Consider the following 20,481-nt stretch of genomic DNA (forward strand, 5'->3'; position numbering starts at 1 on the left):
ATAACCAGGAGAAAGTTAGTTTTCAGATGACCCAAAAACCTTTGAGTAGTAACTGGTGATGGTAATAAACACAATAATTATTCTACATGATCTAATTTTTTATGAGGCAGTAAGTATTACCAAATTCAAAACTGTAAATTCAGGAATGAAGTGTGTAGACTATAAATACTATATGAGGGCCCTTAGTTTGCCTCATCAGTAATTCTGGAGAAAAGATCGAGTCCCTTTGGTGAATAACCTGCTGAACCTCAGTTCTCCGTGTTGTCTGAAAAGGGCTGCTGCAGTCTTTTGAAGTGATACACTTCCAAATTAAATGTTTAAGTTAAATGCTGAAATAATGGCAATTTACAACACTACCAGATGCATACTTGCGAAATAGAAATGTGATAGAAGAAAGATTTTTCAGTCTAACAGTGTCCAAAAGTTTGTGTTTATCCTTGAATAAAAGTGTAGCTTTTAACTCTACAGGGTAATGAATTTACCAGGATTAAGTGGTCACTGTTCCAGAACTGAAAATTGTGTTCCAATTCAAGAGAGAATTAAGGGGAGCCTTATGCTCCAAGTAAAGAGGAGCTGAATCTTAAATAATCATCATGTTCCACTTTGTCCTCATTAAAAAAATAATGTCTTTTCCCCCCTCCTGCCTCCCCTTGTTTGTTAGAAAGTAGAAGCACAGGAGAGAGAAGATGTTCTGGCTGGCATGGTTGGCAAACCAATAAAAGGCAAAGTTGGTAAACCCAAAATGAAGAAACTCCAGCTGGAAGAGACCATGCCATCACCATTTGGCAGAAGAATAGTTCCACAGATTACATCTGCTATGAAAGCTGATGCCAGCAGGAAATTGCTGAAAAAGAAAAAGGTAAACCAGAATGACTGCTACAGTTAAATTATTTATTATTTAACTGGTATATTTTTCTACTCAGGTAGCATAAATCCAAATCTCCAGATAGTCCCTGGTGCTGTACATGTGCTGTTTTACTGACCTAATGCATAAGAAATTTGTACTGGATTTCTTTTACATTTGCAAACCTCTTTGGACTGCTTATTGTTCAGGTGTTTTTGTTGAGATAACTTCTTTCCAAGACTATTCAACAAACGTCAGTGTACTGGTCTACATTCATTTATTGTCATCTGCAAAACAATTCCAGTTCAATCTTGAAATATAAAGGTGCAGATTATTTTGTTTTGTAATTTTAGGGTGAAACTGATTCTCTAGCAATAAAAATGGAATTTGATGAAGAGTTTGGTGGTGTGCCAGCTGAGGGTGGTGGGGATGACTCACTGAATGCATCAGCTGCAGCAGCTAAAACCCCTAAACCCAAGAGAGAGAAGAAGGAGCCTGGTAAGACCCTGGCACAGCCACAGTTAACTTTTGTTGTGTATTTACTGGGCATGAAATGCATTTTTAACACAGCATGAGAAGGGAAATACAGCACAATAATCACTATTTCATGGTTTTCTTCCCTAAAATGAGATACTTGAAAGTACTCTGCGGAAATTGCTTTCTGTAAGCTACTTTCCTTGGGGTGATGGATCTTAACATTTTCTACATTTGAATTTTTGGGGAGGGGGGTCTAAATCTTCAAATTTGTGTATAGAAAAATAGATTATTTTTATATAATGAGGCTAATTCTTTGCAAACCAAAATGTCTAGTTTGTGTGCTCTTTGATATTGATGGACAGGGCAGTCACCTTCAGCCCCTCAGTCTGAGTAATGGTATAAGATTGTAGAAGTTGATTAAATAGATGTATTTTTCTATTGACATATTCAGTCATTCTGACTTTCAGAAAGTTATGGGTGCTGTGGCATGGCAGACGACCAATGTTCACTTCCCCATTTCCTCTGCTAGTGGGAATTTATTATTGCTGTTTGAGAAATACACAGTAACAGGGAGGCAGCCACAAAAAAAGAATGCTGGGGACAGAAGAGAAGGTATAAGTATGAGGGTGTTTATTTTTTCAGAGAAAAGGGAAAAAAAAAAGTGGTTGCACAAATAATTGTTCTGAGATAAGATCTGGTTTTAATTATTCAGGGGCTTATCCAGCCTAAATAGATCCACTGAGTACAGTTATGACTGACTTGTCTAAGTGCAGCTCAAATCTTCCACAGCCAGTGTTGAGCCAGGGCAAATTAGCCCAGCTTGACCTGAGTTTGCCCTGCAATTGACTGACCACATTTTTACCCCCCCCGTAATGGGATACCCTCTGCTTGCCATGTTTTTTGTATTTCTCCAGTCACTGTTTCTGATCATGTTCCCTGAATAATGGAAAACGGCAAGTTCTTTTCCTGGAAAACTCTAACAGCCTTTAAAGAAACACAAGTTCGATGGCAAAGGAGATAAAATTAGAGACTTTATGTTTTTCAGTCATAAAACAAATTTCTGTGGCAGCAGCCAGTCAGGTTCTGTGTGAAATAATTTCATGTTAAAATCTTCCTTCAGGGAGGAGAAGAAAATTTACAGTGTTTAAAGGAGAACTTCTTGAGATGAAAATTTATGCTGGATTTGTAAACAATTAGAAAAGATGAAAATATTTTTTAGCCTGACCGTAGTAAGTGCATTTACTTTTGGCAGGTGCCAGGGTAAGAAGGACACCATCATCAACAAAATCCAGTGCAAAAAAAGTGAAGAAACGAAACCCATGGTCAGATGATGAATCCAAGTCTGAAAGTGATTTAGAAGAAAATGAGCCTGTGATTATTCCAAGAGACTCTCTGCTTAGGAGAGCTGCAGGTACCCAAGATTTTGTGAATGGTGTATTGTTACTGAAAGTTTCAACTACAAACCCATGTTTTCCTTTGACCATAGCCTTCCTTTGGGACTTTATTTCCTACAGATAGCTTCCATTATATTTTCTGCACTGTGTGAAGAATACTATGAATGCCAAGATCAGGAATTTGTTATGAAAGATTTTGTAACTTGAATCAGAAATCTTGTCCCCTATTCTAAACTCTAGAATAGAAATTACTCACAAAACGAGTGAATTATACAACAAACAGACAAGACAATATTCTTACAAACAAGTAAATTACTCTAATACAATTATACTGCCAAATAAGGCCTAAAAGGCAAGTAAAAAATAATCAAAAAATTCTGAACACTCCATGAAAACCAAGGTTGAAACTTTGGAAAATGTATAAGTATTTGATGGTTTAAAAAACCCTCACAAATTTTTTTTCTCAAAGAAAATTAGGAAGAATGTTCAAATGGTGGATTCAAGAAAACTTCAATTGTAAGTGAAGGATTCTCATTCCTTAAAAGTACTGATGCACAATGTCTCCATAATGCCCTTAGCTGAAGGTGTCTGAGCAAGCCACCTGAGATGTTGGATATTTGCTAATATCTAAATTATTCTTCATTCTTTTCAGCCCTTTATTCTTCCAGGCTGAAACAAATTTGTTATCCACCACTCTTTCATCTTGTGTACTCTGAGGCAGGGATTGTTCACTGACTTCCACTTTGATTTGTGTATGTATCCGTATTATATAACATAAACAACTGTCCTGAATTGTGTTCATGTGTGATTTTCTCAGCTGAGAGGCCCAAGTACACTTTTGACTTCTCAGAAGAAGAAGACGATGCCGACGATGATGATGATGCCAACAACAACAACGACTTGGATGAGCTCAAAGTAAAAGCCTCTCCAGTTACAAATGACAGAGAGGATGAGTTTGTTCCCTCAGATAGTTTAGAAAAAGATGAGTATGACTTCTCCCCAGCCAAATCAAAGCCATCTCCAGAGTAAGTACTATAACTCAGCAGGATTTCTTTATTAATAACTTTTTCAATGCAGAAGTCTCTGAACAAAATGGAGAAACATCAGCCTGTTAATTGCTGTACATGCCCCATGAAAATTAAAATGTGGAGGAATTCAAGTGTATGTTATCTCAGCCTTGCAACTGACCTAAGCAGGGGTCATGATTTAAAAGACTCATGATTTAAAAGAATATATAAAAATAGCTATGATACACTATCTGTAATATTGTCTGTTAAATGACATTTTTAAAGATTCTTTGTTTTCTGTCTCGTACCAGTCTGGTATAGAGAACTATTGAAAAAATTGTAATTCTGTTAATTTTAAATGCCTGGAGTTCTGGACTGGATGTCAGTTTTAGGGGTTTGACTGCTGCAAGCTGATACAAAAATGCTGGAAATGTTAAAACAGGATTTAAATTTTACATGGATATTATGATGTCCACATACTTCAATATGTGCTTAATGTAACTCATATAATTCCCTTTTTTTTGCTTTTAAGTAGAAAAACATCTCAAGCCAAGAAAAATCAAGATTTTGGGAACATCTTCTCTTTTCCATCTTACTCTCAGAAGACAGATGATGGTGAGTTTGTTTTCACAGTTCAGTTTAATTTTATAGCAACTATTAATGGGGTATTTTGGGGAGTGGTACACACAAACTTCACACAGTAGTTACAGGAGAAGGGTGTCCACATCCTCCCCCTTTGTAAAGGGGAAAAGTGAAAGAAGTTCTGATCTTTAGAGGAACAAAGCTTGCATCATAGGTAAGGAAGTCACCACAGTACATCCATAGCTGTAGCATCACAAACACTTACTTGAGATTAATTTTTACTGTAATTAATATTGATGTAATTAATATATGCTGTGAATGGATCTTTTTCTAAACTTCCTCTGTGATTGTAGATACAACAAAATTGGACAGTGATGATGAGGATTCTGCTCCTGTTTTCTCATCATCTTTTGCCCCAAAACAAACAGAGAAAATTCCAAGTAAAACAGTAGCGGCTAAAAAGGGTATGTATAGAACTGGCCTGGAAGCCAATCCTTTTATTTGGAAGTTATCATCTTCACCTTTGCATTGTCTCTTCAGTCTTCAGAGTGGGAACTGCTTTCATTTATTTTGAACTCCCTGAGACTCAGCAATAGGATATGAACATTCTCCAGATCCTTAATAATATTAATTTGTTTCTTTTCGCTGGCTACTTTGTAGCATAAGAACTTGATATCTTCCAGGTCTGGAGGTGGTGTTCAGCCTTCAATTAGTTTAACTAATGGCAGGTTTTCAGCTTCAGGGGATAAGTAAGTTGGAGCATGACACCAGGAGATATGGAATATCCCTTGGGTCACTGGGAGACAGCTGTCTAGACTGTCCCCTCACAACTCCTTGTGCACCCCCAGCCCCTTGCTGGTGTGATGGTGTGAGAAGCAGAAAAGGCCTTGACTCTGTCAGCAGCAACAAAATATCCCTGTGTTATCAAGGTCTTCTCCAGCCCAAATATAAAACACAGTCTCATACTACCTCCAATGAAGAAAACATACTCTGTCCCAGCCAAAACCAGCATAAGTTATCACTTTTTCCTCTTGAAACAGACTCTCCTCAGATTTCAGAAGTATAAATTCTTTCAGTTATTAGTCAGCTTTTAGAACTGTCACCCTGCAGCATTTTTTCCCCGTGATACTGTGGCCTTTGTTTTTAAAACTTCTTTTGATCAACTTGCAGCTAAACTTAATATACTAATTCTTCTGTAAAAAAAAAGGTACCTCAAGGAGATTGACAAGAAAGCAACCAGTTACAGTAGTTAACTTACTCTGTTAAAAATTAGGAAAAAAAAAATCTTGTTTCCTGTATTAGGCACCAGTGACCTGCAGCATCTTTTCACACTTTCCCTCATTGCCTACCTATTTCTAATCTATTTCTTGATGCATTGTGTCCACTCTAATATGTTAACAGTTCAAATCAGTGAATGCCTTAATACTTCTCAAGCACTTCCAGTTGTTGGTAGAGTTCTGTAGTGCAGTAAATAAAGATTGTATACAGAAATAGATGATCTCTAATAGAGTAGGTTTTTGTATTGCATTTCTGTGTACTGCAGCAAATGCAGGAGAGAACTCTGTATGCAGTAGCCAGGCATGGATGCAATTTAACATTCAATTGTTCTCCCTCTGTTTTTTGAGGGCCTGAGTGTGGTGAGTTGTCTTTAGTCTAACTTGAAACCCTAAAATACAGCTGTTATCTGTTTCTGAGTTTCTGATTAACCTGTACATACACAAAATAGATATAAACAGCCTCTCAAGCAAGACTTCAACTCAGAGTTATATCTTTGCCTTCAGAGTAGCTTTAGGGGCACTCTCCTTCTCGTTGCATGGCAACATGACAGGTTGCTTTCACCAGTTTTCGTCTCTTCCCTTCTTTTGTGCCCAGATCAGACGTGACCCCACTTTGATGATCACAAGTGGGCAGTCCAGTGATAACCCAGCAGGTTTAGTTCATTGGTCATCTGGGTACCCGTTTTGTAGTCTCTTTGATTCTAAGTCCATCCTCATGGACTTGGCAGCAGCCTTCTCAGAACCCATTTTCTAGTAATGTAATATTCCACCTACTCACCCTCACACTGGGAGTGCTTATTCTGTGTGGCTGAACCGATTGTTCCAGATTTTTTGTGACTTCAGGCTCCAATCAATTTGGGATGAAATCTCTTGACCTCTGCTGTTCACTACAGAGGATCAAGAGACAGCTGAACTTTTCCATGACTATTTGAGCTGTCTGTGGTTTTAGGGCTTTATAGTAAAGCCTAAGGGAAATTTGAAAAGCAGGCTTACTCTTGATAAGCAACTGCTCAGCTTGAACAGCCTTAAGATTCCAGCAGTGAGATGTACTCTTTACATCACCTGTGGGACTGATACCATACCTAGACTTCCTGCCAACAACTCGGGCTTCTTGAGAGCCAGTGTACATTGGTTGTGCCGCTTACTTTTTCCCGTCATGCTACCTAGTGGAGAGCTGGGCTGAGCTGATTTGCCATCAAGCTGCTGTCAAGAGATCCTTCACACTTTGCACCCATTAGGGGTGTAAATTAAACTGGCAGATGAGAATCCCCCTATATTTAGTACAGAGGGAAGTCAGTGTTCTGGACGCTATTCCTTTAGCCACCAGATAACAGCTAAGAGGTTTCCTGTCCCTTGGACAGACTTCACAGGAGTTACGCAGTGATACCAGGCTCTGTTCCCAGGGAAGAACAAATCCAGTGTCTGGGGCAGTGTGTCGTACCTCTCTTCCTGCAGTTCAAGACATCACAACCAAAACGCTTGTGAAGACACTCTCTTGTTCTCCAAACACGTTCCCCTTGTGATCCCATAAATGAAATTCCAGTTCTCACAAACATCCACATTCCTGGTATCTGGAGTGTTTGAACGTGTGTCTGAGGCATCTGTGGCTGATAGAGGGTAGGTCAGGTGTGTATCTGAGGTTCCTGCAAGACTCACTCAGCTGCAAGTGTGTAGAACACATGATCTGATGATCTAAAAGGTTCCATGATTCTATCCGTTGACACCCACTGTGGGAACATTCCAATGATCATCTTTTAAAGACAGCCAGATTAGCTGTGTAGCACTAATTGAAATTCTCCAGGAAATGCAGGATGTTCCCTTCCTCTCCTTTCCTTTCTGCATTTTCTGAAGTTCCTTTTCCCTGAGACTGACAGAAAGGAAGGTCACAGAGACAGAGGTACAGCCTCCCAAACTCGTGCAGTAATCCTGAGGAAAGCTGTCCTGCAGTCATACCACCCTGGAGGCAAAAATGTCACAAGCAGCTAGATTTGTAAACACTGTAATGTATCCAGACATGGTCAAAGTAACCAACCTGGAGGACTTCTGTTGCTGCTTTAGCTACTAGTAACCTGTTTTGTACTCAAAAAGATGAAACAGTATTCAGCCAAGAACACTGGAATTTAGTGAGTGCACCAATCCTTCTCAGAGCAGGGCACAGGAAACCTCCTGTTTATTCCACACAATTCTAGCATAAAAGCTGAAGGCTGTTTTCCCCAGGTGCAGAAATCTCTCGTCTTGTTTTAATGTCTGCCATTTGTGCTATAATTGGAGTATCTAATGCAATTAAATATGTCCAACCAATATGTGGATTTATTTGGTATCTTTTAACTTCCAACAGCAAAACTAGATGCGCCCCCTAAGCCTAAAAGAGCTCCCAAGGCCAAGAAGGTGGAAACTGTGAACTCTGATTCCGATTCAGAATTCGGCATTCCAAAGAAGACGGCAGCACCCAAAGGTAGGAATCACACCTGGGCTCTCTGGAGCACAGGGCTCACATTTATTGTAAGAACCAAGCTGAGTTATGAGTACATTGATCACTGGTAGATCATTCAGCCTTTCCTGGGACAAATACAGTGTATTGACCTCTTGGCAAACAATGTGTGGACTTTTTTTCTGACCTTCGCTGTTGGGAATGCTGCACCCCTCCACACAGCCTCTTCCATTCTGCTGGATACTACTCATTTTTTGATCTCAACTCTTTCCAAGCCATTAAAATTGTGGTAGTAATTGTATTAAGTAGCACCTTCTGGGTTTTTAAGTCCATTTTTTGGTATCCCACTTGTCTGAGTCCTCACAACACAGCAGAGCGAGCAGTGTAATTGGATGAGTCTGTGAAGGATGCACCAGTGTTGATGGTTGAGGTTAAAATTAAATTTACTAAATAGTAATGGTGAATTAATCCTGTGTAATTGGTGCAGGAGGTGACCAAGGACTTGTAGTTCTTCAGCAGTGTAGAAGTTATCTGATTTCATGAAGTTTTTCCCTGTCTTGAACTGACAGCTTGAGCTGTCAGAGTGAATGGTGACTGTGGAAGAAGTAAAAAAGATTTAAAACCGAATAAAATAAAAAATACTGCTGTTGTGAAGAAGCTTGAGTAGTAAACTGGGTTTGAACTTAACATATAGACATGCTAAAGTAACTAAGTAACTTCAGTGGGGTGTTTTGATGAAGTCTGGAGTTTATTAAAAAAACCCAAAAATCAACAAAGTTAACTCATAATCTCTGACCTAGGAAAAGGCAGAGGGGCAAAGAAAAGGAAAGCATCTGGTTCAGAAAATGAAGGTGAATACAACCCTGGGAAGAAAACACCCAAGTCCACACCAAGCAAGGTCAGTTCCCTCTATGCTCTCTTCTCCTTGTAAAAACAACTTCATGGATTACTTTACAGAAAAGTTAACTTCTTGTTATAAGTTGCTAATATGGTCATGGAGGCTGAGGTGTCATTAGCAATCGGATGCTAGAGAGGTTATTTTTCAATTCTGAATATTAAAACGGAAAATGTACAAAGCATCACAACTGATTTGTCTTTTCTCCTCTAAAGAAATCCAAGAAGGCCTCTTTTGACCAGGATTCTGATGTGGAAATCTTCCAGTCAGGCTTTGCCTCCGAAACTGCCCCGAAGCCACGGACAGGCCGGGCTAGAAAAGAAGTGAAATATTTTGCAGAGTCTGATGAAGATGATGATTTTGATATGTTTAATTAAGTGCCCAAAGAGCACAAAAATGTTTTCCAACAAGTATCTTGTGTTGTCCTTTTGTCCCCTCTGTCGCAAACTTTTGTACATTTGACTTATTTTATGTGATAATGTAATTGATGGTTTTTATTATTGTGTGTAGGCATTTTAACATTTTGTTCTTACACCTACAGTTTTATGCTCTTTTTTACTCATTGAAATGTCATGTATTTGTCTGACTGGCTTGTAGAGATGTTCTAGACAGCTGTGCTAAAGCACATTTTAATTGTCATGGTTGCAAACAGCAAACCTGCTTTTTGAAATGAAGTTTAAACATTAAAAAATGGAAAACTACTCTGTGTGTGTGTGTAAAATGTGGGCTAGAGGGACTACTTCTACACAATTTTTAAAATAAATATATTTTATTCTTTGCCAGGAGACTCCATGGAAAAAGGTAAACAGTATATGAACATAGAAAGCATTGTTAAACAATCTCAATGTACAAACAGAGCCAGTGAAAGTACATCACAGACTTGCTAGAATATATATAAAAAAAAAAAATTCCACTAGTGCTTTAAATGAAACCTAAGAAACTGACACTTTAAATCTGTTAACCATTCTACCACAGTTTCCACTCTGCTTCATGGTGATTTAACAAGGCCAAGAAGGCAGATTCTCTCCTTGTGTTTCTGGAAGTCCTAGCTGTACTTCCCTAGCACCTGGAAGGCTGGAAAGCCCAGCTGATTCCTGGCAGTTGATTCTTAAGGAAATACCCCGGACTCAGCGATTCAAAAGCTGTGAGTGAGTCTGCTGGTTATCATCCCATGAAGTTTCCCTAATGGCTTGTGAACAAGTAAACAAAAACATGGTAACACTGAAAAGTGTTTCTGCCTTGGTGGCTATAGCATTGCTGTCGAAATGGAGCAGGTAATTGTGGAGCTAGGTCACCAGCCAGCTAAGAAACCACTTCTTTAAACTTTAAAGTGACATTAACAGTGGAACAAATGACATCTGAATAACTGATCTGGCAGTTAATGCTGATACCGATACCTTTTCTGCTGGGGCAGTGACATTTTGTATACTTTGTACAGGGAAGGAGATGCAAACTGAGGGCAGCAAGGACAAGTTTTTGTATTTCAACTAAATCAGACGGTCCTTTCAGCTTCCTTCTCTGGATGTGCACAGTAGTCCATGTCCTGTGGTTGGTATCTTGATCGTTTAAGTTTTAGAGACAAAAGGAAAGCACCAAACATCCAGTATGGAGAGTACAGCCATACATTTGTATGTACAAAGTCATCAGAAATGCAACCAGAATTTGAAGACTGAGATCTGTCTTGTCACCATGCAATATTGAGTGTTCAGAGAAGAAAACAGAAGCTTAACTATTTTTTTTTTCATGAAATGGCTGATTTAGAGTTTCAAAAGTTTGCATTTTCTAGTTTAAAGAGTTTAAACAGCAAGGAGTATATATCGATACATATGAAAATTTCTTGGTCCTTGTTGAGTTTATCTATATATATATACATATATAGATATACATTAAGTCCAGAAACTAAGCAGCAGTAAAAATGTTTCTCTTGCTTTTCATCCCTGTACATAAGGTATTAGGAATGTCTGAAGTAGCTGGAAAATGTCTTATTCCACCATAGGGGATTGACTGACACTGCTGTTATCCACTGAACTAGGTGAGATACTGGGACTGTGTTCTGCAGTATTTCCATTTGAGGTTGGTGTCAGTGGTTCATGTCCTTCAGAGTTCTCCAACATTTCCTGAATAAGAGGTGGCATGGATCCAGGAATTTCCATTTTCAATGTAATGACACGTTCTGCACCTTTAAAAAGAAAACACAAAATCCTTCCCATGAGCATGATTTATACAATTTCCTTTCTGTCAGCATTACAGAAGGAATTTCAGTGTGTATTTTGTTAATAGATTTGGTGTCTCCTTCTAGACTTCTTGCACACAAATGTGTGTGAGTGAACTGCTTCGTGCAATTCAAGAAGAAGGAGTTAGGTGAGTGCTCCTTAACAAATGACAGCAACTGATATTTCAATACAGGTAAATTGGATGACCTGCATATTTTTAAAGGACCCAAAACGGCATAAAACTATACTGAAAAATTAAATTAGGCTGTGATCACGTAGATGTCTTTATAACTGGAATGACATTTAGTCTTTATTCTGTACTGGATCTGCAAACAATGACAAAAATTCTGTCTCTGTTAAACAGGTGAGGTGAATCCTGCAAGAGAACTGCAGTGATCTAAGTCAAAACCTTTCCTTCCCATAGAGAAAACTATGAAATAAGATGTAGAATTTAACACACATTAATTACTTTCTGAAGGAACATTTTCAGGCAAAGGGGTACTTTTTGTGGGGGAAAAGCTGCCTCCTCTATTCTTCAGTCATCTTGTCCTGTGCTAAAGAACCACCAAAGTGTGCAGGAGCCCTGAGCACTGCTCAGCTCTGCCTTAGCTGTTTGTGTTGGGCTTGTCAGGCGCACCGGGCATTTGTCTGCAGAGGGAGCTCTGCAGGTGATCACTGAAAGCAAGCACTTTCTGCATGCAGAATTAAACAAAACTACTCCATCGATCCTGACCACTCAGACTGGGAGCAAACAACAACCGGTTTAGGGAGGAAAAAAAAGCCCAGCACAAAGTCTTGGGGTGTGATCAGCAGGCAGGGACAGAGCACAGCATGGACACAGCAGCCAAGGCCCTGCCAGACACTGGGCAGGCAGTGCTGAGGGAACTGTGCATCAAGCAATTCATAGCCATAAACCTCAGCAATCCTGTTGTTCAGGACTCCTGATCATCTTAAAATTGGGGTCCAATGGAAGAGGAACCTGTGTTTTTTAAACAAAAAGAAGAACCAAACAAAATCCCAGTTACAGAGAAAATAGTTTGGTTATTGAAGAACCATTCCAGAACAGTGACACTTTGGAAATTACTGTTTATCCATGCTGCTGCAGTGGACATGCTGGAGAGAGCACTACTCACTCTAGGCTGGAAGGGAGCATTTAAGTGTTTATGCCTTACATGAGGAGCATCAAAAAAATCATCTACAAAGGCAATGATTGACTTTCCAAGTGAATGCTGTTTTAAAAGTCTCTTAAACAACTGTAATAGGAGAGATATTGATTCTGAGAGCTTCTCTGAAAGCCAACTATTGTCAGAACTGTGCTGATGAACTCAGTTTGGCCATGTTTAACACCTGTTTCCCAGATGTGTGATCAGTGCAGAACCAAAGAAAATTTTCAGGTTTTGCAAACTTCAAAATTAATCAGGGGTTAAGAGAACTCAGAAGATGAGAAAAACTCAGAACTTTCTTGCTTCAGTCCCACAAACACTTCACCCTTTATTTCAATAGCCTCTAATGCCAAAGGAGACACTCTCAGTGTTTCAGATTCACGCTTGCTTTGGTGTTTGCTTTCAGAGATCAGGTATCATCCAAAGTCATTATCGTCTAATGTACATCTTTTCAAATGAAACTCAAGACATCCCCACCCCTCCAGGACATCACCATCCTTTGGTATGATTTAGTTGTACTATAAAACGTTAATGATATAATTGAAGTTAAATACTTATGTCAGAATGAACAGAAGCCTTTCTTGTGAACTGAATATAAGGAGTTGTGTTCTTGAGGAGCACGAAGGCTCTGGTAAAGGAGGAGGGAAGTGGAAATGGATTTCCCACAAGTACAAACAGTGGAACAAAAGGGCTCCCCTAAATGCTTTTATAGCTCAATACTGCTCTAAGTTTATTTTGTAGATTCAGTTGGATGGAGCTTGTTTTACCTGAGGGTAAACTGCAAGCTTTAGATAACCTGGTAAGTGGTTCCATTTTAGGATTCTTTTGCTTCCAGCTCTGGTGTTTCCCTTCCAAGTTACTTTTTTTGGTTCTAATCAATCCAATTAAATTGCTCACTTCTTTTTACAAAGATAGCCATAACTTAATCTTTTAACTTGGATTTATATTGTTTGAAGTGGGGCAGTTAAAGTTTAAATTTAAGGCAAGTGTATTTAATTGAGTGAATTAACTACTGTTTTGTTGGTTTTGTTTTGTTTTTTTCCCTGAGCCTTCCCCCAAACCATGCCAAATAAAATCAGGAATCTTCCCAAAAGCACAGATCCAACCTACACAGGTACCCGTACACACAAGCTCGTGTGTCTGCTTATCTATCAGGGGTAGCAAATCTGTTGCTGAGTAAGCAGAGCAAGAAGGTGAAACTGCATCAGCCACAGTAAGACTAAGAATTGTTGCACTTTAGACTCTCTATTTTCAGACTTGGGACATCGGGGAACCTGCTCTGATCAAATGAAAGCATTCAGCTAAACTTGCACTTTGGAAAATGTGTGACAGTGCTTAGACTACGAATTGCACAGGATCAACCCAGCACATACGAGACTGGATAAAATAAAATGTTAAAACTGATCCATGTCTAGGTATGGTTAGTTTGGATTAGAGGGGCTGAATCTCCAAAATGCTAGATCATATCAGTTTTAAATCTCCAGTACCTCAAACAACAGTTTAGGGGAATTTTGGTTGCACAAGTGTTTTCTGCAGTCTGTAACCAGACTGGTTTTTAGAAGCCATTGGTGATACAAAGCACATGTTTATCTGAACCCCCTTGTAAACATTAACAAACGTTTTATCTTGTCCTAAAATGACTAACAAAGACTTCACGCTAATGATTTGCTAAGCCACTTGCACCTACAACATCTTTTTCACTATCAGTTGCATGGAGAATGGAGCACCATGCATGTTTAAAGCAAAACCAAATTTCAAGGCAGGAATTACGTAAAAAAAAGCTGGGAAGAATAAAGCCACAAGGACCTTTCTTAGATGTGTTAAAAAAACAACAACCCAGGTGTCTAGGCCAGTTCCTCTGAAATGCAACTCTGCCACTCCTGCTGTTACTGTTACTGGGAGAAACTGTACCTTTTGCACTGATGCTACGAAGATCCGTGATTTTCATTAAGATCTTTGGGAACATATGAGGCTTGTTGGGTCGTCTCTTTCGGATATAAATTTTCAGTGCTTCAAGCAAGGGTTCCTGAAGCTTATCCACTTTCATTGGTTCTTCAAGGTCCTGGCGATCTGTAGAAAAGTACTATATCACTCATATGAATTTAAATATTTATTTTTTAAAATAAACCCCAAACCACAGAATCTCCTCTGTGTTCTTGATTAGAACTCCATGAATTTCATTCTTTGCTAAACAATGCACACTCTGTAGTAAGTGTTCCATAGGAAGAGGATAAACCACAGCTTTCTGAAACTTGGATTAATTTTTTTTTCCTTGGTGACTGGAAAAGTTTGTCATGTGGGTGGTCAAGAATTACCATTTTGCTCTTGTTCCTCCCTCTCCAAAGGAAAAACACCTTGCTGCAAACAATATTTTGGAATTATTTTCATATGTGTCACTGATAGGCTCCCCAGGTACATAGAGGTTACAGCTATTTTTTGTTACCACTACTACAGTAAAGGCAGTTACCATCAGGGCTCAGCAGATGGCAGTGCTGGCTTGAGTGACAACAAATGCCACCCCTCTGCACCAGGACACAGCAGTCATACTCCAGTGACATCCAGGAGCCCATCAATGCTTTTAACGGGTTAGGGTTAGAGACACATAAAATCGGAATGATTTTGTACTAAAGGGCCACTGCCAACAAAGATGACTCTCGTGTTTCAAACACTCACTAGTAGCACCCAGTTTGTGCTTCAACAAAATGGTCCAGCTAAACAAGGTGTGTTTCTATTGCTAATTCAGATTTTGCCAAGAAGGAGAGAGACTAAGTGATTAAACCAACAGAAATTTACAGATGATTTTGGAAATTCTCAGAGACTTCACTTTTTGTATTTTAAGCCTATGACTTTAATTGACAATCACCCTTTCGAGTTCCCTTCAGCCCCATTTTGGAAGTATAACACATTTTTCTGCTAAAGAAAGTAATCACCGATGGTTTCCATGTGCCTGAAACCAATGCAGATGCACACAATTATATTTGTGAGTAAAAGCTGTGTAATTGGGCATCTTGCTGTAAGAAAGCTCATTCATGCAGGTACCCACACACTGCTTAGCAAAAACACAGCAGGACCCTGATCTCCAGAGGTCCCTTCCAACTCCAACCATTCTGTGAGGAATCTCAATGCCCTTTGTCAGGCAAAAAATAGGACTGCTTGCTTGACAGAACGATTTCAGTAATTTTTTTTCAAATTATCAATAATAAAACCAGTAATTATCACCAGCAGAAAACAAACCTTTAGAATTAAGCAGCTTATACAATATAAAAAAATAATGTTACAAATATATATATACATATATAATACATTTAAGTAAAGGAAAGCAAAACAAGTAGAACATAAATGAAGACATTATCACGTCTGCCCTTTAGAAATACATTAGAGTTCATGCTGTACTGTACCTCCACAGATTAGGCAGATGGCACTAAGGAGACCTGTTTCTGTATCATCCATTTCCAAAGGCAGGAGCTGGTTGGCAAATGTGAACACGAGATCGGTCAGCGGGCCAAATCCGGCATTGTGCATCTGAGTTCGGTTTAGGGTAAGGCCATCTGAAAAGGTCATGGTGTCTTGTTCTGGTGTGTATCTTGTGCAAATTCTAAGGATCTGTGGAAAGAAAGGGAAAAATGGAATCTGAGGAATTTAATCCATGAGAGGTTTGTTGCATTTTCTCAGTGCGGTGAAATGACCCCGTGGAACTTCAGCACTTGGCCACGTCAGAACCATCTAAAAACAAACTCCAGTTTGCAGTTCTAGCAGCACAAAAACTTTCAGGTACAACACAAATATACTCTCTTGACTATGTGTATTCCTTGTAACACAAACCTAAGAAGAGAAACTTCCCCCCAGTTATGAAAGAATCAAAACTTTGGAGCAACTCTTACCACTCAGGTCACCAACATAACAGCGATATCCACAAATACAGGTCTTTCATTAGTCTGCCACCTGCACCTAACTATAAAATGTGATTGACCTGATGAGCTGCTGATCACATCCATCAAGATCCTGAAAGCATCTCACCTCTTTGAACAAAGGCATATCTCACTGATTTTGGGGATCACTTTTGCATAGCAGCGCTTCCTGGGTTTTGTCTTTGACAAGGACAATGTTGGTCTGCCAAGGCTGGAACCTTTGAGAGTGAGTGTGGACGGCTGTGAGCTGCTGAAGAGACAGAATTTTGGGCCGCCCTCCCCTCTTCTGCAAGAGCAGACAGGCAAACACTGCTATGGGGACAAAGCCCCACATCTCCCCAGCAGCTGCAGGTAGGTTCTCCTTGGAGCACTGCTCGCTTTGTCAGCCTGGGACAGCAGAATACCAAACTTTGCACCTCCAAATGGCAGCACACACAACTGCTGGCAGCCTGGCCAGTGCTCTGAGGAGTTGGGCCAGCTTTTCTTCTTTGATGGTGGTCGCTACTTCTGTGTGCTCTAACACCAAACCTCCTCACCAGCCTGTTGGCTCCCAGCCTTCCTGCAGGCTCTGGCGCTTCCCCCTGCGGGGCCCCAGCAGTGGCAGCCCCTGCCTGCCCGGTGCAAAGACAGCGTCGCTCATTCCTGTGCACGCCCAGGCAGTGCTGGCTTTGGCAAGTTCGCCTGTACGCCGACAGCCACCCAGTGCTGACCCCGGATGAAAGAGCCTTCGAGGGGAGGACGGGGATTCACACCTCTAACTGGACAGGGAGGAATGCAAAACACATGAATAAAACACCGAGGATGCTCTGCATTTTGTTAGTAAATGCCTCTGGGGTAAGGGCAGCGTCAAGAGCACTGTCACAGCGGAGGTGGCAGCACGGCCAGAGAGGGAGTGTGTGCGTGAAGGCCCCTTGGAGCACACCCAGGATGTGTCCCATGATAGACTCTGTGTGGCACAGGATCATTTGCACAGCTGCAATTAATGAACACGGCCTTAAGGACCAAATAAAAGAGACGTCCATCATGTTGATATATGTCTGTTACATAGATCAATGCTTAATGTTTAAAATAATCAGAGGTGGGAGAGGGCTTATGCCTAAACTAAACTGAACTAAAACCCTGCCGAAGTCAGGCTGATTAGCTGAGCTAAGACTACAGCTGTGTTTTTTCAGGGTTTGACTGTATTTATTTCCCATCCTACTTGGTTTTAAAGATACAACAAGAAAGATTTACATGACTATAAGAGCACTGGGAGAATTTAATTATTCCTATAGCTGCTGAGGCTCTGAGTCAGAGGCCCCAGCGCATGGCAGCTGACCAGTTTGGGCTTGGTTCTCCCACTCTCATCTCTGCCTGGCATCACTGCTCCACATAAGCAGGGAGAAGAATGAAGAGAACATGGTCTGTAAGATACCTATAGGGAAGCTTTTATTTCTCTTCTTCAATTCCTCGGTAAGAGAATAGGGTGTATTTCTGCAGATGGATCTTTGACTATTTTCTATCTCAGTAATAATCTTATCTCACATTCTGGGTATACACTGAAGCACTGAAACTTTGTGTGGTTGGACAGGCATGTTTGACATTGTTGCCTTACCCCTGAATTAGAGCAAGTTCTTGAAATTACTTAAATCAACGACTAAGAGAGGCACAAATACAAACACACAGCACATTAATTCCTCAGTGACTACAAATTCCCTGTAATATATGTCATCTTAAAAGGCTGCTGGTTGCTAGGTTTTATGTAGTAGCCAATGTATTGTTCAGGATCATCACAAAAAATTAACATTATAAAGCACAGCACTGTCAGTAAGAGGCAGCATCCTGGAACTGCCAGTAACCACTGGCCATGCTCTCCCCTGAAGTTCACAGTGCCTTGCTCTTTTAAATCATTAAAAGACTGTATAGAAAAGAGAAGAAACATGGAGAATATCTGGTGTTCAATAAAATGAAGGTTTGAAAGCTACGTATCTACTGTGACACCCAAGAGCTGCTTGGTTCACTTCTCTGATGGAATGCAAGAGGAACTGGAGTGCCTCTCTTCCCACCTGAGGCCTGCACAGGCAGTAGCTGTCTTCCAGTAAGGGTGCATGGCTGAAGAAGATCAGGTATCCAACTTTGAAAGGAACAAGGCTCTGAACTTCTTACCTGGTACTACTTTTCCCTTAGCTCAGCCGGGGAGAAAGGCTAAGGGAGAGCCTTTCACTCCAGTGCTATTTCAATTGTTAAGTCTTAGCCAAGGAGAGTTCCTCCCTCCACAGCTTCAGGACTCCCTTCCCAACAAATGAGCAGAGCAGGATTGGGAGCTTAATTGGGCAATGCCATGGCAGCTTCACCGGCAGCTGCCCAAGTAGGGCTGGCAGATCTGGATCCCCCAGACCCTCCCTCAAAGAGCAGGTCTGGACAACGGCTGCCACAGAGATCCCTGCCCAGAGGGACTGGGGTGCCCTGGAGTGATCTTCCCCAACAGCCCAGAGGCTCAACACACACCTGCCACCGTACACCAGGCTGCTGGCTGCCCCGCAGCAAAGCTCCCTGTGCTTGTTCCCTGGTGCCACAAGCCCCACTGTGTCTGGGGGTGCACCATGGGAGAGCTCAGCGAAGAGACCCCCAGGGCTAACACAGAGGAAGAACTTCCAGGCTGGATCCTCACTGGGAACAAATTCGGGGTGAGGTTACTCAGCCTCAAGCCAGCCCTTGTGCGCATGCACAGAAAGGGACCTGCAGGGGGCCTGCAAAATTTATAATTAAAACATGAAGTTGTGTAGGATTTAGCTACTTCCAGGCTTAGGCAGCAAGTAGGACAGGTTTTTGTTAAAGGCAGCCTGCAGGCCTTCATAGCCCAGGTGCTGCACCAGCCGTCAACTGGAGGAGCCTGCAGCGGCTCCACTGGGCACTGGCACAGCTGAAGATCAACTACGTGTTTTCAGCAATGCACTTAGCTTGACTGCAGCAATCAGGTCTCAGGTTTCCTCTGCATTCCTTTGACATTATCCCACAACACGCTGTTATTAAACTTCAAGACAGATCATTTGAAATGGTGTTTTTCTTTTTTCTTTTTTTTTTTTTTTTTCCTTCTTTTAATTTCTGTCCTTCATCAGGATCTGTGAAACGCCATGGATATTGCTGATCGCTGCTAAACTGTTCTTGGGCAAATTTCCAGTGTCAAAGTAAAGCTGATTTCAAGCTCATATTCACTGAAGAACATATGGGAAACATCAGCACTTCAAAATAAGAAATCACAGTATCTTTCTCCATTTTAAACTGAACTCCTAATGTCCTCAGTGTTGTTTAGATTTTGCAACCAAGCCAAGTATTTTAGTTGTCACTCTGCTCTTAAATGCCACTTGCAGCCATAAATACAGTTTTTCCTCATTATTAAAGGGCCCTTTGTTTTAAGGAATATTTATCCATTAAAGCATTAGGGATTCTTATGAGCACATCATAAAGTGCAAAGCAAAAACCCTACCAAAGGCACAAAACCAGTCAGTCAAAAAGTTGCATTTTATAACATTGTTGCTACCACAGAATTGTTAGTCATTCTAAACAGATTAGGTAGAGCAAGCTGGGCCTATTTTTAAAGAAACCCTGGTGTTAGATACTACCTGCCTCAGCTGGCTGGGACAATTCCCTGAGAGGAGAAACCCAGGCAGGTGACTCTGAAGCAATGATGCCCCATGGTGCTGCAAAACCCCGTCAGCACAGGGTGTTCTGCACACACAAATTCCTGCCTGGCATTAACGCACAGGGGCTTACAACAGAAAGCAAAAATTACATCATTAAGGATTAGCCTTCAAGGACTTCTCAGGTTTTTATCCATTGGATTTAAGACAGGCTGGACTCTGGATTCTTTCCACATTTGTTTTGCCAGAGCTCAGTGAGGCTGGGGATGCCCGGCCGCCGCTGGGCCAGTGTACCAGCAGACAGAAGCACTCACTTTTACAAGGGTTATTGACTGAATTTTAGTAATATTTATCCCTAAAACTTTTGGCACCAGACAAGATATAAATTTCACGATCCTCAGTTGGCGCCCCAAGCTGCCTCAGGAAGCTTGATGTTTTTTCCCTTCCAGAGTTGATGTTTGTTTGTACATAAAGCAATTCTTTGGCCCGTACCCATCAGAGTTTACTGAGCTCCTGGCACCATTTCCTTTATCAGCCTGTTTAAGAGGGGCTTAAGCATCTACAGCCACAGGAACCAATTGAGCAGAGACCTTGGCAGGGTCTATAAATGCCTAAGACTCTCCACAGCTGGTGCTGAAGGGCAGGCAAGCAGTGAAGCCGGGGTCCTGCT

At 40.8% G+C, this 20,481-nt stretch overlaps 2 protein-coding genes across 8 annotated transcripts in view; one reads left to right on the forward strand and one right to left on the reverse strand.

Moving 5' to 3' along the window:
- TOP2B (DNA topoisomerase II beta) overlaps window positions 1-9,609 on the forward strand; it is a 59,529-nt gene extending 49,920 nt beyond the window's left edge. For 2 of the 3 annotated variants that reach the window (XM_066194300.1, XM_066194313.1), the window contains exons 28-36: window positions 662-859; window positions 1,198-1,342; window positions 2,574-2,732; window positions 3,533-3,740; window positions 4,255-4,337; window positions 4,658-4,768; window positions 7,920-8,036; window positions 8,813-8,910; window positions 9,123-9,609. In XM_066194300.1, the coding sequence (XP_066050397.1) occupies window positions 662-859; window positions 1,198-1,342; window positions 2,574-2,732; window positions 3,533-3,740; window positions 4,255-4,337; window positions 4,658-4,768; window positions 7,920-8,036; window positions 8,813-8,910; window positions 9,123-9,284 (1,281 nt within the window). In that variant the 3' untranslated portion in view covers window positions 9,285-9,609. The remainder of the gene's footprint in view (window positions 1-661; window positions 860-1,197; window positions 1,343-2,573; window positions 2,733-3,532; window positions 3,741-4,254; window positions 4,338-4,657; window positions 4,769-7,919; window positions 8,037-8,812; window positions 8,911-9,122) is intronic. The other variant, XM_066194308.1, reaches the window with a different exon arrangement.
- A 186-nt stretch (window positions 9,610-9,795) lies between these two features.
- RARB (retinoic acid receptor beta) overlaps window positions 9,796-20,481 on the reverse strand; it is a 321,133-nt gene continuing 310,447 nt past the window's right edge. For all 5 annotated transcript variants that reach the window (XM_066194334.1, XM_066194325.1, XM_066194353.1 and 2 more), the window contains 3 exons: window positions 15,682-15,886; window positions 14,195-14,353; window positions 9,796-11,086 (listed from right to left, as the gene is read on the reverse strand). In XM_066194334.1, the coding sequence (XP_066050431.1) occupies window positions 10,890-11,086; window positions 14,195-14,353; window positions 15,682-15,886 (561 nt within the window). In that variant the 3' untranslated portion in view covers window positions 9,796-10,889. The remainder of the gene's footprint in view (window positions 11,087-14,194; window positions 14,354-15,681; window positions 15,887-20,481) is intronic.

Source organism: Chamaea fasciata, unplaced genomic scaffold, assembly GCF_029207755.1.
Source record: "Chamaea fasciata isolate MVZ Bird 193981 ecotype frontalis unplaced genomic scaffold, bChaFas1.0.hap1 SCAF_1, whole genome shotgun sequence".
NCBI lineage: Eukaryota > Metazoa > Chordata > Aves > Passeriformes > Sylviidae > Chamaea > Chamaea fasciata.